Genomic DNA, 16,569 nt, shown 5'->3' on the forward strand with positions numbered 1-16,569 from the left:
GCAATCTGCTATTTACAGCCTTCCAAGTACTGGGATTACAGGCGTGCACCATCACGCCCAGTCTCAGCTGGATCCAGGGGGCGGGGCCAGTACGGCTGGCCCAGGGATCAAACCCCCAGGCCCATGTGCCTGCTTGCAGGCACTTTAATCTGCTCTATGGTATTTCTAAGATTTAAGCAAAGAAACAAATGGCTGCCATTGTAAAATAATCAGATAATAACTGCATTCGGTTGTGTTTTGGTATCATTTGTAAGGCAATCTAGGCAGTTGCATCTTGGGGAACAAAAAGATGTTCAGACAACAGCGCTGGTTCATAGCTCCAGGCAGATGGCAGCCCTCAGGATATGGGAACTCAGGAGAGACCATTATTTGGCTCCAAGTTGGGGGGCAAGAGGAGGTTCTGTAAGTCATGCATAGGAAACAGAGATGATTCTACGTTGCTCTTGGTCTTTTGATAGAATATTTTTATTAATTATGATTATTTTAATGATAAAATCAAGGCATGGATACGGAGAACGTAAGAGATAGAGACAAGTTGAATAAAAGTCAAGTCTTCTCAGATTTCTGAAATGGGGAGAAGAGAAAATGGAAAACCTAAATGCTTAAATTTACATTGGTATGTAGGATATTTAGATTTTATTACATGAAAGCAATTTAATCTTTTTCAGCAGCCATATTTCTGGGTAGACATAACATAATTAAAATTCCAAACAAAGAGAATGCTACTATGTTAGCAAGACTGGAAAGCTGTCTACTCACCGTTGGTGTAAATAAACAAGCTCTGTGTTGTCTCTTTTTTTATACCTTCAGGCTAATTGTGAGGGAGGAATAGAGGGTAGTTATAATCTTAAATCAGGAAATTCAGAATATTTTATATTAATAATAATGTTGAAATAGAACAAATAACCATCCAACAATTATTATAAACAATGAGTATATGAATTTTAAGGTCCAAGATAATGCTGAAAATTGATCTTACATGCTGTGAGTTGAGTATCATTAAAATTGTACGAAAGGACTAAAAAATCTTTCAAGCTCCAAAATCCTGTCATTCTATTTCAAGACTATTATACACTTTTAGTTTAAAGGCTCTTTACATAGTTTGGACTAAATGTCTGTCTGCCTCTGGCCTTCTTTTCTAAATATTTATTTATTTATTTTTTATTTTTTTTTACGGAACCAGGGATTGAACTCAGGCCCTTGCACTTGCTACGGAAGCACTTATTCCATTGAGCCATCTCTCCGGTCCCCTTTTCTAAATATTTAATCAAAATAATATATTGTATCATTGAATAAGTGCATTAGTCTGATTTCTATGAACCCTGAAAGTGTTACTTAACACTTCTTTACAAATATGAACATTCTGAAGGGCAAGCAGCGTTTTCCTCTGCTTTGTTTTTTTGTTTGTTTGTTTTGAGACAGGGTTTCTCTAAGCAGTAATGGCTGGCCTTATGCTCACTTTTGTAGCCCCCAGGCTTACACCACCACACCCGGTTTCCTCTGGCTCTTTAATATTTAAAATTAAAATGTATCAATCATAGTAACAGAACTGATGTGTTATTTCTAGGCATTCACACCCCCTGCAGAATTTAAAGCCATCCTTCCTATCTCAAATTTCCAGTCCCTAGAAGTAGCTGCTGTTCTACTTTCAGATCTACTTTTTTTGTAGCTTCTAATCGGAGAGAGAACATGTGGTACTTACCTTTTTGTCTCTGGCTTGTTTCACACAAAATAATTCCCTCACTTCCATCCGCTTTGCTACTAATGTAAGGATTACATTCTTTGTGGCTGAATTAAAATCCATCGTGTATTTATGCCACATTGTCTCCATTCATTTATCTGCTGATGGGCAACTAGGCTGACTCTGTATCTTAGCAATAGGGTAGCGTTGAAATAAAGAAGGAATTTAGATAAATATTACTTTGAGGTCCTACCTCTACAAGCAATGGTTTGATCACTGTATCCTTCCAGCCAATGTCCTGAGCTGGGGGTGACCCCTTCCCAGAGCCGCTATTCTGCAGGGTTTTAGCTGTGATAGTGATGTTGATGACACCTGAAACGGCAAAAATGTAAGTGGTAAGGTTATTAGAATGCAGATGAAAGCAAGTGGTGATCATTGACTTAAACTGAGGTAAACTGGTAAAGGAATCAAACTTTTTACAGAAGAGAGAATGAAGTATTACAACACGTACTAACAATAGGAATTGTTAACTTGTTCAGAAGTTGATTCCAACTTCCCCACCCTGCACCCAAGTAGATTCTTCTTAGGTTGTAAAAGAGAAAAAGCAAGGTAATAGGAATCGGAGAACAGGGGCTAGTACTAAGAAGTGGGTAAATTAGCTGCAGTAAAGTACAATAAGCTCTTAGGCAAATTTACAAATCAATGCAAAGACAAGCAGTCCCCACAGATCTTACCCAACTTGTGTGGAGTAACCAGCCAACTCAAAGATTTTTTCTCATTGCTGTTTGTATAATCATTTTCATCGCTGACTGAGAGAAATTTGGCTTCATACAGATTAGACTCTTTCAGTTCAGTGTTAATCTGTGAGGCCAGACAAGAAAAGAGAGAGACAGTCTAAGCCTTTTGTACATAAATGTAGTGATCCACATGTTTGAGAAGCTAGAGTAATTTCCTCCCTTTCAGATTTTCTGCTGTGGGAAGAATGATTTCCAATCATGGGAAACTATCAATATCCTTCTAGTTAATTACAATAATCTGATCTCTCACATTTACAATTTTGCAAAAGCAGTCAATAGATTTTTGACATACTCAACAATGCATTCCTTTAGAAATTTACTGCAAAATAAGCAGGCATTTTGACCAATCTTGATTGATCATCGTGTCATATGTCCTAATAAGCCACTGTTTCCTTTTTCATATTTATAAACTGAAACCGGTGTCATCTACAGTTCACAATCACTTGCTATGCTGTAGCAAAAAAAGTACACAGAATGTCTTGAGCAGTGTATCTTTTTTTTTTTTTTTTTCGGAACTGGGGGTTGAACTCAGAACCTTGCACTTGCCAGAGAAGTGCTTATTCTACTGAGCCATCTCCCGGGCCCATGAGCAGTGTATCTTAACTCAGGTTTACAAAAAAAAGACTTCACTAACAAATAAGCAAACACAAACTTTCATGATTATTAAAAATGGTGTTATTTTTCCTACAAATGCATATTTCTCAATGTTTTCTGACCAACTCAATAGATCTGCATACTTTACGTTTTTAGTTTTACTTTTTGTGTTCTTGGAGATTAAACTCTGAGCCAAATGTTCTACCCCTGAGGTACACCTCAGGCCTTTTTATGTTTTCAGTAAACAGTATCACATAAGGTAAAAATATATCGATCATGAACATTACTTTGCATTTTGACTATGTCATGCTATATCTATTATTTGCTGATATTGCAATAATTGGATATCCATAAAGGGTTACATTTGGAGATTATTCCATTGGAAATATATATAAAGAGAAAAGCTAATACATCATATTAAGGACCATGTTTGTTTTAGATATTGTTGGAATTTATTATTTATATAAAAGTTACATAGAAAGGAAGCAAATCCAATACCTATCTATAGTGCATTATGCAAGATTCATTTATATCATTTGATTCTCATAGGAAATGAAGTAAATACATAATAGTAGCAATTTTTTTTACACTAATAAACTGACCCTGGGAGAGGGAAATATATTGTTCAAAGCAACAGAATTAGATAATAAAAAACTAACAAGTGAACTCAAGCTTAAATCTCTGGGTTTTTATGCTATCAAATTGACAGATAGATTTTTTTTTTTTTTTTTCGGAACTGGGGATTGAACTCAGGCCTTTGCATTTGCTAGGGAAGCACTTATTCCACTGAGCCATCTCCCCGGCCCCTGATAGATTTTTGTCCAGCTATCAAAAATCAGCCACTAAGATGAGATATACATATCTGTATACCCTCAGGTAACACAAAGGAGAAAGGTAAATAATTTAAAAATCTAATTAATGCCCAGTGTCCTTATTTTATAAGTCATTCTGCTTTAGAAAGGTCTCATATATAAAATTCTTGGTTATGTTTGAGAATTAAAGGTGAAATTTAATTCCACCCCTCTTCCTCTCACACATCTAGAAAAAAGTTAACTTAAATCATAGGGCTTGTCTTCAATCTTTTGTGTTCATCCAGGCATCAAGTTATAGTAAGACATAGCTCCACATCTCACTAAATGGTTGGTAAAGCTGGAGAGATCTTAAAAATCCAAAGAAGGACAAGTTTAGCTGAAATATAAAACAAATTTATGCAGGCAATACTTTGGTTTTACAAAGCAGACTTGAGTTAGTACCTGAACACTTCTGTTGAGATAGTTGAAGACATTGGCTTTCAGAATGAATGATTCTCCTTGAACCACGGAGTAGGGCAAAGTGACTTCCAGAAAGAAGGACTGAAAAGCTGTCAGGGAGGTGGTGGGAGAGATGCCAAATCCAATGTCGTCATTCATACAGAACCCACTGGCCTTCCACTGTGTGATGGTGTCAGGAACAGTAAGGCTGAGGTTGGCAACTCCGGTGGAGCTATGCGGGGAGATCAGGCAGCGTGAAGACAGGAGCTTTTTTCCGTACAATGTATAATTAGAGCATTCCACCGACTTGACCTTCTTTCCTTTGTTCACCACTATTAAACTACTTTTTATTATTTATAGCACATTTATCCCACTTTACTGAGAGTTTTAGAAATATGAGCCCCATATATAGTGTTCAGGTTTAAAATGTGCACATTAGCCTCATAGTTGAATTTTGCACACTTATTTATAAGTTCATTTTTCTTAACTTTCTTTTTGCCCTCCTCATTTCCATGATTTCTTTCTCTTCTATGGCTCCTTTCACATTTTTGTTCCTTCTCTCTCCTCTCCCTTAGATATATTACTTGACGAATAATACACAATAGAAAACAAAACTTCAGACTGTTTTGAAGTCTCCCACCCAAATTTCTTTCCAACAAAATCAAATTCTTAATAAAAATAAATGACAAAAAACAATTAGAAGAATTGGGGACAATCATACTATTAAAACAGTTGAGTGTATAACTGAAGTGTCATTGATGTAGGTTCTTCACATTATTAAATGCAATAAATCAACATGTCATTAATTTTTATGGAAATATTTTTATAGGGATAGATAACTAGATAAATAAAGTTTCACTTAAAAAAGAAACAAAGTTGAGAAATGGAAAAAAGAAAGACATAAAAAAGGAGAATAAAAAAAGGAAAAGAAAATGTAGTAGAAACCTATCAGAGGCTCTGTATAAAGTTTTTACACATTTTCCTAATTTTCAATTTGACATGTTTGTTTTGAGAAGGCTGATAAATACTGTGAATATTTTCTATTAGGAAAATAAAATATAGACAGTGAAAAATAATTACAACAGTAATAGCAATAATAACTCACTCAGTTGTGATAAGATTCCAAACCCAAGTCTCAGGGAATGATTTCCTCACAGTTTCGCGATAAAATCCACCACCACCTCCATAACCTTCTGAACCTGAGATTACTTTCGAAGAGTCAGCTAAAAGAGAAATGTTCTCAATGTTCTAAGTGTTCTCAATAAAAAGATTAGAGCCATTCTTTCACTCAGTCAGTATTGGAAGCATTTTTACACATATTACTCATTCAAACCTCATAATAAACTTGAACAAAACTGTAATAGTCCACTTGCAGATATTTGTTTTTTAAAATTTTAAAGAGAAGGGAAAAAACCCACAGACAAAAACAAAACAACAAAAAATAATAGATATTTCTTATGTTTGGAGAATAATGTGTTGATATTTTACAAGTGCTGATAGCAAGTTAGGGGAATTGATAATTAGCCATATTAAACTAGATATGTACTGCATAAGCAGTATGAAAATACATGTAAGTTAGAAAAAAATAAGAGAGACAAAAATGTAAAATCAAACTGACCTCTAACTTTTACCACTACTTTGTCTCCCTGTATATCGTAACAATATAATACTCATTTTAATATCTTGTTTTTATTACTCAGTTTCCATTTAGTTTCTAATGTAACTGCTGCAGGTCTTCACTTTGCTGTTCATCTTTGATAGTCTTTCAAGTATAAAACTGCTCTGGGTTTAGAGCTCTTCTTTGAGATAATGTGTTCAGTGGGAGATTTTGTGGATACGTTTAAATGGCAACAGCCGCTCAGCTGGATAGTCTTTAAGATTTTTATTAGACTGATCTTGTCAGATACAAAAGTTACATGTCTTGTTATATAGGTCTTGCTTTATCTTGGTCTTAACCATCCAGCAGAAAAGTATAAAAATGGAAATATCAAAAGTAAAGCCATATTAATATATTGAGCTGTAAAAGGTTAAAGTCAACAACTTCTGACATTGCTAGTCCTACGGATAACGCACTACTATTATAGACTACTGGAGTATATTGGAATATTTTGTTGAATTCACCCACCTACAAAGTTTAAATGACAATGAAATATCCTTCTCTGACAAAACTAAATAAAAAAGGGGATACAAAGGAAGAACCATTTTGTATCTGTGTATTCAAAATAGTTAGGATACATATACAGCTACTTTCTCTTAATTCAATGAATAGAAAGATTTGTTCTAATAGTGTTTGTGGACGGGATATCATGTCTGCATTTTGTACTATGAATAACCACGAAGAAGACAACAATGTGCAATATAATAATTATTGTAACTGTCCTACTAATTGGTTTCAAAATTGTCTCATTGCTATTTGTTTCTCAATAAAATTATTTAAAAAATAAAATGCAAATTAAAAAAAAGATTTTTATTAGGAGGTTTGGCTGTAGGACTAGAGCCACCTGCAGGCTGATTCACAATTCCAGAATGGTCTGTCTCTGCTCTCAGGCACATAGGGTTGTGCAGCATCAGCAGGTATTGCTTCTGTTGGACTAGGGCAGGCTGCTGGGCAATTCTGGACACGTCCGCACCAGCTTTAGGAATAAGTTTACTAGTAACCTTCTACACACACTGATTTGTGTTCATCTCTTTCTGCTACTTTTAGCCTATATTACATTTAAGCAAACATAAAATAACATGTATCTACAACGATGCCATGTAATTGTTTAAATATGAGCTATTCTTTCTCTCTCTCCGTGCCCAAAAACTGCTCCTTTTATTCACTCGCACCATAATTATTTTACATATATCTTGAGTATTTTTGCATACTTGACAAATACCTGTTTCTGTTTAATGTGCTTATTCTATACGTATGCAAATGATATGATGGCTATTGTTAGCTTTCTTAATTTTTCTCCTTAAAATTTGTTCTTAAAATTTACTCTTGTTAATGGCCGTGACTCATCCACATGGCTGGCACTGATAAAGGTTCTACAATCTGAGGTACAGGATCTCAGGATAAATCCTGAGAGCATTTCACTGACCTTATCAGACCCAAAAGCCACAACTCTTGTTGCACAGGTCCTGCTTTACCTTGGTCTTAACCATCCAGTAGAAAAGTATAAAAACAAAATATAAGAAGTAAAGCCATGCTGTTATGTTGAGCTGTAGGAGACTCAGGTCAACAATTTCTGACATTGCCAGTCAAGCGGAAGACCCAATACTATTATGGCTACTGGACTCTTTTAGAATATTTTGCTGAGTTTACACACCTATGATATTCAAATAACGGAACTTAACAAAAAAAGGCTATACAGATGAATGTCCATTTTGTATCTGTGTATTCAAAGCGGTTAAGATAGATATATAGTTACATTCTCTTAATGAATAGAATGATTTGTTCTAATGGTGTTTGTAAGTAGGATATCATGTCCGCATCTTGTACCGCAATTAACCACTAGGAAGAATGTATGCAGTGTGTTAATTATTGAAACTGTCCTACTGATTTGATTTGAAACTGTCTCATTGCTATTTGTTTCTCAATAAAATTATGGCAAAAAAGAAAACAACATGCAATGTATTAATTATTGTAACTGTCTTACTAACCTGTTTTGAAATTGTTTTATTGCTATTTTATCTTTTTTCTCATTAAAAAAAGATATATATATATATTACATAAGAACAAGGTATAAAAGTAAAGCCATATCAATATGGTTTATGTAAAAAAATAAAATTTACTCTTTTTCTTAGTGCTGCAAAATATTCCAAGTTATCTGCTCACTGCCCAGTATTTATTGTGTCTTTTTAATAATGACCACCTGGCTGAGTCAGGTGATAACAGTGTTCTAGACAACCCATAGCATGTACGTCCTGTACAGAGTTGTCTTGAGGTGCTTCTAGTTTAGTTGCTCTGGTAGAAAGCACATGCCTTTCTAGGTACATGGTTGTGCCATGTATAGTCTCTCTCATGTCTAGCTGTGCCTCTATTTTGTTTCCTTTGGATAATTATTATTATTTTACTTTTCTTCATTTCTTTTTGCTGTTACAACATTGATCAGTTTCTTGACAGCCTTTTAATTTTTTATTGATTATTGGTGAAGCTGAATATCTTTTTGTGTAACTTTTATCTATTTGGTTCCATTGTTCATATCATATCATAATATCTTGTTGCCAGGTCATTCAGTTTTCTGATTAAAGATCACCTCTTCCTAGAGATTTTCCTTGGAGATTCTGTTTTAAACAGAATCCACCTGGTCTGCATTGACCTCCTTTTATTTTCTTCACAGCATTCCTCTGAGAGCTAGTACAACATAATAAAATACGTAGCTGTGGCCAGAAGGCCTGGATTACTACCCCATCCTTGTTGTTCTGTCTGTTCCATTGGACAAGTTACCTAGTCTCCCTATACTTTATTTTTCTTATTAGTAAACTATGGATAACAGTTTTCATCTATAGACTGTGTGGAATAAATTGGTTGACATTTGAAAGTGATTAGAACATCACTTGGCACCTAGAAACCATTCAAAAAACATTAACTATCAGAGCACTTACTATCATTTGAAATTATGCTATTTATATATCGTCAGTACCCAAAATTCAATGTAAACTCATGCATATAAATTTCTTATTCTTTTTTTTCTGATGGTGGCAGTTTTATATTTATGAGAGGTAGGAAGGTAATAGAAAGAAGAATAGGCACTGAGGAGAGTTTTGGGCCACGTAAAAAGGGAAGAAAAAAATAAAAATAGTAATATACCCTACAGGGTGAGGAAGGACAATAGCCATTGACTGTCTTATTCTTATTATGCTTCTAAAGTTTGATAGGACAGACACATTAATTGAATTAAAAAACAAGATCAGCTATTATAGACTACTGGACTATATTGGATTACTCTGCTGAATTCATGCACCTACAATATATGAATGGCAATGGAATACACATCTCTGACAAAAGTAAACAAAAAAGGGGATATAAATGGACCATTTTGTAGGGAAAAAATATATGTATATACAAAATAGCATAAATATGCAGCTACTTTCTCTTAGTTTATTGAGAGGAAAGTTTTGAACTAATTGTATTTAAACAAGGTATCATGTCTGCATCTTGTACTAGGAATAACTACTACAAAGACAACAATATGCAATGTATTAATTATTGTAACTGTCTTACTAACCTGTTTTGAAACTGTCTCATTGTTACTTCTTTCTCAATAAAATTATTATTATTATTATTTTTATTTTTATTTTTGGCGGAACCGGGGACTGAACTCAGGCCCTTGCGCTTGCCAGGGAAGCACTTATTCCACTGAGCCATCTCCCTGGCCCCTCTCAATAAAATTATTAAAATGTAAAAAAATAAAATAGAAAAAAAAAACCAGATCAAATTGAGCAACAGCCTGCCTTCTTTCACTAAATTGGCTTATGAGTTATGAGGTCATAAACGATCAACTGCCGTTTTCACACAAGACTCACATGTCAAAAGTCCTCCATAGGAACTTTCATATTTTAAATCCTTGCACAGCACTGGTTTCCGGAGATGAGAGTTGGTAAAAACCTTTAATCCTATTGCCTTTCAAGAGAAAACCAATTTTAGATTACACAATAGCAGAGACATCCAGTATAGTCCAGTTCTGTGTAAATTAAAAATCTTGTTTTATATGTATGTCCCCATCCAGATCTACAGGTCCTAAGTTTAGAGGTGCTTCATGGGTGTTTTCTAAGGCTTATGTTTTCAGTTTCCTTAGTTTCTTTGAGTTAAGGGCGTTTTTCTTTTTGTTGGAAAACTTTAAATGAGGTTAAAAAAAAAAGTTCAGCCCCTATCCCACTCTACTATCCAGTTGCCACGTTGTACTTGGCATTTTGGCCAGACTAGGGATAATATCACTTGTAAACACTTTAAAATTAATGTTTGCATTTTGATGACATAGAATTTACATTTAAAGGCAAACAAGAACAAAATATTTGGCATCTATATACTAGATAGTCCAAGGTACATACAGCACTGTGTCCGTTAAACTTACAATTCTCTCAAATGCTAGTTTTTATCTTATATGGCAACCTTAATAGTTCTTTAGAATATTATTGCAATTATTTAATATTTTATTGCTAAATTTATAACATTATAAACATATCAGTTATTTTTCTGACATAATAGTTCTCAGATATTAATAGTAATTACAATTTAGTGTTTTGGGCATTCTTGGATTAAAGACACACAAAATTATGATTTCTTTATTGTTTTAATTCCAACTTGTTTATATATTCTCACAAATATTCATCATTTCAGAGACTAGGCACTTACCTTCACAAGGTCATAAGCATCACTTCCAAAGCCAGCCCACACAGGTGCGTAATAAATTCCTTTATAGAGGATTTGTTCATTTGTGAGACAAGGCTCTTTATGACCATCTTCTAAGTCAAGTCCTTTGAAATAATAGCCATATAGGTCCTTGTAATATAACTGGTTATATACCTAAATGATAAAAAGGCATGAAGTATTTTTCTCAAAGAAAGCAATTCCTTCTTTTTTTTTCTCCTCACAAGCAATATATAGATAAATGGATTCCAGGCAAGAATAGCATCTTAGAGCTGCAAAGACTGAAATATTATTTAACCATAACATAATTGCTGGCTTAGTCATTTTCAAGCCAACTATGTTACTTAAGATACTGGATCTTAATATCTTTAAGCTTGAGAGACTCCTTAATATTCCTTGATGACTTATTCAAAGATATTATTGGCAAAATTTATTAAATCTTGCTGTATTTAAGAATAATTATTTGTCAAAATAGGGATATTTATTAAACCTACATGTGTAATATGAGAATAAAATTAACAGCATATATGGCATCAGAATATTCAGGAGAGCATGGCCAAAGGCTAGACATTCAGAAAACATATTTTTAAAGGGGTAAAAAAAATGTAAAACATTTTTTAAAAAGTGGTAATGCTTACTTTTAGCATAAGAAAATTTGTACCACCAGTAACTGAAGGTCATTTGTCATGGTTTTTAAGCTAATCTATTTTTCTTCCCAAAATTCTGGCCAATTTGTTTGTTCCCTAGTTTACTTGAGGTCTGACATTTTTCTGTAAAAGTAGAGACGTAAATGCCTGCGGTTGGTGGTGGACCGAGGCAGCGCGCACTCACACTGTCTGCAGACAGCTGGCCGTAGCTGCTCAGCAGCAGCACGCTCTGATCCACAGCCTGCAGAGCGCACAGCGAGCTGGAGGCCGCGGAGACGCGCAGGCTCACGCTTGAGCCCGGGGAGCTTCTTTCTTTAGAAAAACTTAAGCTGACCTGGAAGTGAAAATACAAGAGTGAAGAGATTGCGAGCCATACGGGAAAATAATCCTTTTGGTTATTATTAATGGGCTCCTGTGTGATTTATTTTCTTACTGGCATGCTTCACTTGAAGGACAGGAAAGACAGCCACAGCGAAAGCTATAAGTCAGTTTTTTACTCATCCCACATGTTAAGTTTCCCATTCGAGCTTTCTTTTATTTCCCATTTTGAAACACAGAAAAATAGAAGTGTAAGCCCAACACATTTCTAAATTCTCCAATAAGTTGAACAATCTGAAAAGAATTATTTTTCTCTTTTCCTCACCTTAGTTTTTATTTACTAACATTTTGGGTTTTTTTCCATTTTAAAGAGGAAAAGAATACCCACATGACAAGAACAAAGACAAAAGCAAAGTAATATAGAACTATAAAAATGGTACAGAATTTCAAAACAAGAACAGAAAATTAACAATGGTTGTTATGTTATAAATTGTTATCAAGTTTGTTGCTTATATTACCAGCTATAGGCATGCAAGATTTACCAAGCAATCAACATTAACTTTTTCTTTCACTAGACCTTAATTTTTTCCTTGTCTTTTTTATCACCTTATTTTTGAAGCACTTCTCAATTTGGAATCTGGTGGTGTCTGCGACCATTTCTCCTCCAGGGTGCAAGCCATAAACCAACATAACTGCAGAGGGCGCCAGCTCGGCGCTAACCTCAATGGGAATGGAAAACACGCCCTTCGCGGCTATGAATGAGAAGAAAAATTTGTGATGTAGAGTGTGCCTAAGGGGAGTCACATGGAGAGAAAACATTCTCTCAGGCTTTCACAGAGAGCACATTGGCCAAGCAATGGCCGTGACTCATCCACATGGCTGACACTGACAAAGGTTCTACAATCTGAGGTACAGGATCTCAGGATAAATCCTGAGGGGATTTCACTGACCTTCTCAGACCCAAAAGCTACAACTCTTGTTGCATAGGTCCTGCTTTACCTTGGTCTTAACCATCCAGCAGAAAAGTATAAAACGGAGTATAAGAAGTAAAGCCATGCTGTTATGTTGAGCTGTGGGGGACTCAGGTCAACAATTTCTGACATTGCCAGTCAAATGGAAGACCCAATACTATTATGGGCTACTGGACTCTTTTAGAATATTTTGCTGGGTTAACACACCTATAATATTCAAATAATGAAACTAAACAAAAAAAGGTGATACAGATGAATGTCCATTTTGTATCTGTGTGTTCAGAATGGTTGGGAAAGATATATAGTTACATCCTCTTAATGAATTGAGGGATTTGTTCTAATAGTGTTTGTAAATAGGATATCATGTCAGAATCTTGTACAGCAATTAACCACTAGGAAAAAAATATGCAATGTGTTAATTATTGAAACTGTCCTACCAATTTGGTTTGAAACTGTCTCATTGCTATTTGTTTCTCAATAAATTTATGGAAAAAATAAAAATAAATAAAAATAAAAATATAGCCAAGTAAACAAAAACAAAACAAAACAAAACAAAAAAGATTTGTACTAATAGTGTTTGGACAGGATATCACATCTGCATCTTGTACTATGAATAACCACTACAAAGAACAATATGCATTGTATTAATTATTGAAACTGTCCTACTAATTGGTTTTGAAACTGTCTCATTGTTATTTGTTTCTCAATAAAATTAATAAAATTAAAAGAAAAGAAATGGCCAAGGTGATCAAGTGCCTTGGTGACATTGTTGACAGTCATCTTGCAGAGCCCCTCCACTGGTTTCCTAGTTACCTCTACATCCTGCCAATGAGGAAGACCCAACCCTCAAATTTAATAGTTAAATACTATTTAGGAATAGTTCATAACCTGCTCTGTACATGTTAAAGGAAATATTGGACATGGATCAAGCTTTAAAATTTTGTTTCAGTTTTAAATCTTGTTATTTGAAAATAAAATTACATTACTATCTTTCTTAAAAGAGAAAAGGAAGGAGCAATGAGTGTCTCTTATAATAATGTTAGGAATATAATTAGCTCTATACATATTTTTCAAATGACTTTCTTTTTTTGGTTTGGTACTGTACTATTCATATATCTTTATATATTCTGCTGGGATGGTTTGGGCATAGCAAGCAGGCCTAAAATGAAAAGGCTAAAACTTTTAAAGAAAAATGTCAAATATATCTCAATCAAAGCATTACATTTGCATTGCATCCTGTGCTACAGTCAGAGCCTCACCATCAGCCTTGATCTGAATTTTCTGCTGTCCATGAAGAATAATTACACCTTTTGAAATCACCTAGGAGAAAAAGGATATTAGTACGATGAAGTTTAGGAATAGAAAACAAACTTCATTTAACTATATGCTTATGGAGTTTATCTGTTTTCATAATGCTCGGGATTCCTGTAAATGAACATATGAACCTAATAAGTATATTTAAGGGAATTTAGGAGTCTCAGATAAATTTGCTGTTATTCAAGTTCACGGTTTATATTACAGATCTACTCCATGTGAAAAGTAAGCTTTTTATTAATATTTTAAGCATTGAATATGTCTAAATATATTTGCATTAACGAAACAGAATTACACCGTGGCATGATCAAGGGAGAGTTCTTGGAGTTTTCTGAAAGATGTGTTTAGTCTGAAGAACCTCCTCATTTAACACAAAATTTGAAGAAGAATGCTGCTCTCACTTCATCTTTGTCAGCAACTTTATGCAAACTTACACCAGTATATTTGCATTATAATCTACAAGGGGCTGGTATGAGACTTGAAATTTGTTAAGGAAGTTATTGTGATTTTTAAGTTAAAATTTTGGAATATTTTTTGAAAAAGTACCAAGACTTCAAGAAATGTAAAACTTCCATAAAATCTTGCAGGCTACAAATGGTAGCGCTAATCTGAGAGGGTAGCACATTAATGGACCACAGTCCTGCAGAACAGCTGCGTGCTGCAGTTCGGGAAAGAAGACCTTGGGGGCAGGCCCTTGGCACTTGCTTGGTAAACACAGGGGCCTGAGCTCAATCCCTGGTTAAAAAAAAAAAAAAGAAGAAGACCTTGGATACCAAGATGAGCAAGGATGGGGCAGTGTAGGAGAAGGAGTGGAAGCAGGGGATGTTTGACTGTCTTTAAAAAAAAACCAACTAACACTGGTGAGATAGCTCAGTGGACTAAGTGCCTGCTTTGGCAAATACAGGGATGAGGGTTCAATCCCTGGTCCCTTATATTGTGCAGATCTCACCCCCTGGGTGCACTGAACTGGCGACTGAGTCCAAGAGTGGTGGTGCATGCCTGTAATTCCAGTGCTGGGGAGGCTGAAAACAGAAGATGAGTACGAGTCCGAGCTGCATAGTGAGACCCTGTACCAAATACTTAAAATGAAAAAAATAAAAAGGACTAAGAAGTACAGCTTTTCATTCAAACGTGCATGATCCTCCTCACATCCTAGTCTGGCAATGTCGCTGTGGAAGTGCTACAGAATTTCAGTGCTGTCAGGTACAGAGTCACATCTCTGGGCTCCCCTGTGGTTTTTCACTTGCAATGCATGAGAGGCACCAGGAAGACTTGTTTGAACAAGATGCTGGCTGCAGCCCCAGAGTTTCTGACTCCCTAAGTTGACAATGAGGCTGGAGGATTTGTAGTTCTCACTATTTCCAGGTGACACTGACACTTCTAGCTTGGGGATCACACTCTGAGTAGTACTGTCTTCATATTATGACTAAAATTAATCCCTTAATTCTTCTGTATACATGCAGCAAAAGAAGCATGTAGGACCACTAAGTTGATACAGAAGAATTAAGGGATTAATTTTATTCATTATAATTTATGTTTTGTTTCCAGTTAAACTCGCTTATACACCATTATTGCATTTCCTAATAAACTACCAGGGATATATAGATTGTTTAATAATTGTTTTTGTCTGGATTAACCTATGTTTCATGAATTTTATACCATCTTCGTCCATCTGGATGATCTGAGCATCCCTTTTGATAATGTAAACTGGTATCTATCATCAGAACTCATTATGATAAAAATTAATATTTGTTAGGAATTGTGCAAAGGGTTTTATGTTGGTTATTTCATCTAATTCTTTTTAACAACTACATAATGAAACAGAATCTTAACCAAAATCTTTAGGTCCCTAGAACTTAATGAATTTCCAAAAGTAGCACACAGCAGGTAAGTTTCAGAAAGATGATTTGAAGTTATCTATGTACAAATGGCAGTGGGTGGTGAGTTAAGGGTAATGTGGCTGGGGGTTATAGCAATATGGCCCTCCTTGTTACCTTGTTTAAAATTTTTAAAAAATCTATTTATTTATCTATTTGTACAGGGTTTTGCTATGCAGCTTAGATTTGTAGTGATCCCTTTATATCAGCCTTCCTAGTGATGGAATTACTGGCATGCACCACAGCCTCTGGTTTTGGTGGCCTGCTTGCAAGGGAGCAGCCTAGCATGTGGTAAGGGGGATCTAACCTGGGTCCTTGGGCTTGGCAGACAGGTGCTGAGACCACTGAGCTATTTCCCCAGGCCTCACCTTTTTTTTTTCTTAATTGAAATTTCAGTTATACAATTTTCTCCTCCTTGCATACTTTGCAGTTTTCCGTGACATTTGGGTAAAAGGATCTACATGAGGTTCAAAGAAACTTGAAAGTCAAGAAACAATTCTGGGTATGGAGGGACATTTTGACTTCTTACCAAATAATTGAAGCTCACTGTATAGCTTTTCTGTTCAAGGTCTCCCATGTTGAGAAGGTAGTGCACGGGCACTTCCTTCCGCTGGTTGCATCTCAGTTCTTCCTTGTCTGGGACAATCTTTAGGAAGCTATTAGTCCTGGAGTAAAATCTTTTTACAAAATACTTTGCTTTGGGGTACTCAGGCAACACCCAGCCATGAGCCTTGCAGTTTTCATTGTCCTTGTAGGTTGCCTATA

General features: G+C 35.2%; 1 protein-coding gene across 1 annotated transcript in view; it reads right to left on the reverse strand.

Annotated features, from left to right (window-relative positions):
- The window catches only part of LOC101572647 (ovostatin-like), a 65,218-nt gene that overhangs the window by 19,727 nt on the left and 28,922 nt on the right, over positions 1-16,569 (reverse strand). The window contains exons 12-22 of the mRNA XM_023707401.1: positions 16,334-16,564; positions 13,873-13,933; positions 12,249-12,394; positions 11,509-11,658; positions 10,663-10,833; positions 9,834-9,930; positions 5,428-5,545; positions 4,326-4,554; positions 2,416-2,542; positions 1,935-2,053; positions 760-811 (exon numbers count right to left, since the gene is read on the reverse strand). Of these exons, the coding sequence (XP_023563169.1) occupies positions 760-811; positions 1,935-2,053; positions 2,416-2,542; positions 4,326-4,554; positions 5,428-5,545; positions 9,834-9,930; positions 10,663-10,833; positions 11,509-11,658; positions 12,249-12,394; positions 13,873-13,933; positions 16,334-16,564 (1,501 nt within the window). The remainder of the gene's footprint in view (positions 1-759; positions 812-1,934; positions 2,054-2,415; positions 2,543-4,325; positions 4,555-5,427; positions 5,546-9,833; positions 9,931-10,662; positions 10,834-11,508; positions 11,659-12,248; positions 12,395-13,872; positions 13,934-16,333; positions 16,565-16,569) is intronic.

Source organism: Octodon degus, unplaced genomic scaffold (genome assembly GCF_000260255.1).
Source record: "Octodon degus isolate 3935 unplaced genomic scaffold, OctDeg1.0 scaffold00288, whole genome shotgun sequence".
Taxonomy (NCBI): domain Eukaryota; kingdom Metazoa; phylum Chordata; class Mammalia; order Rodentia; family Octodontidae; genus Octodon; species Octodon degus.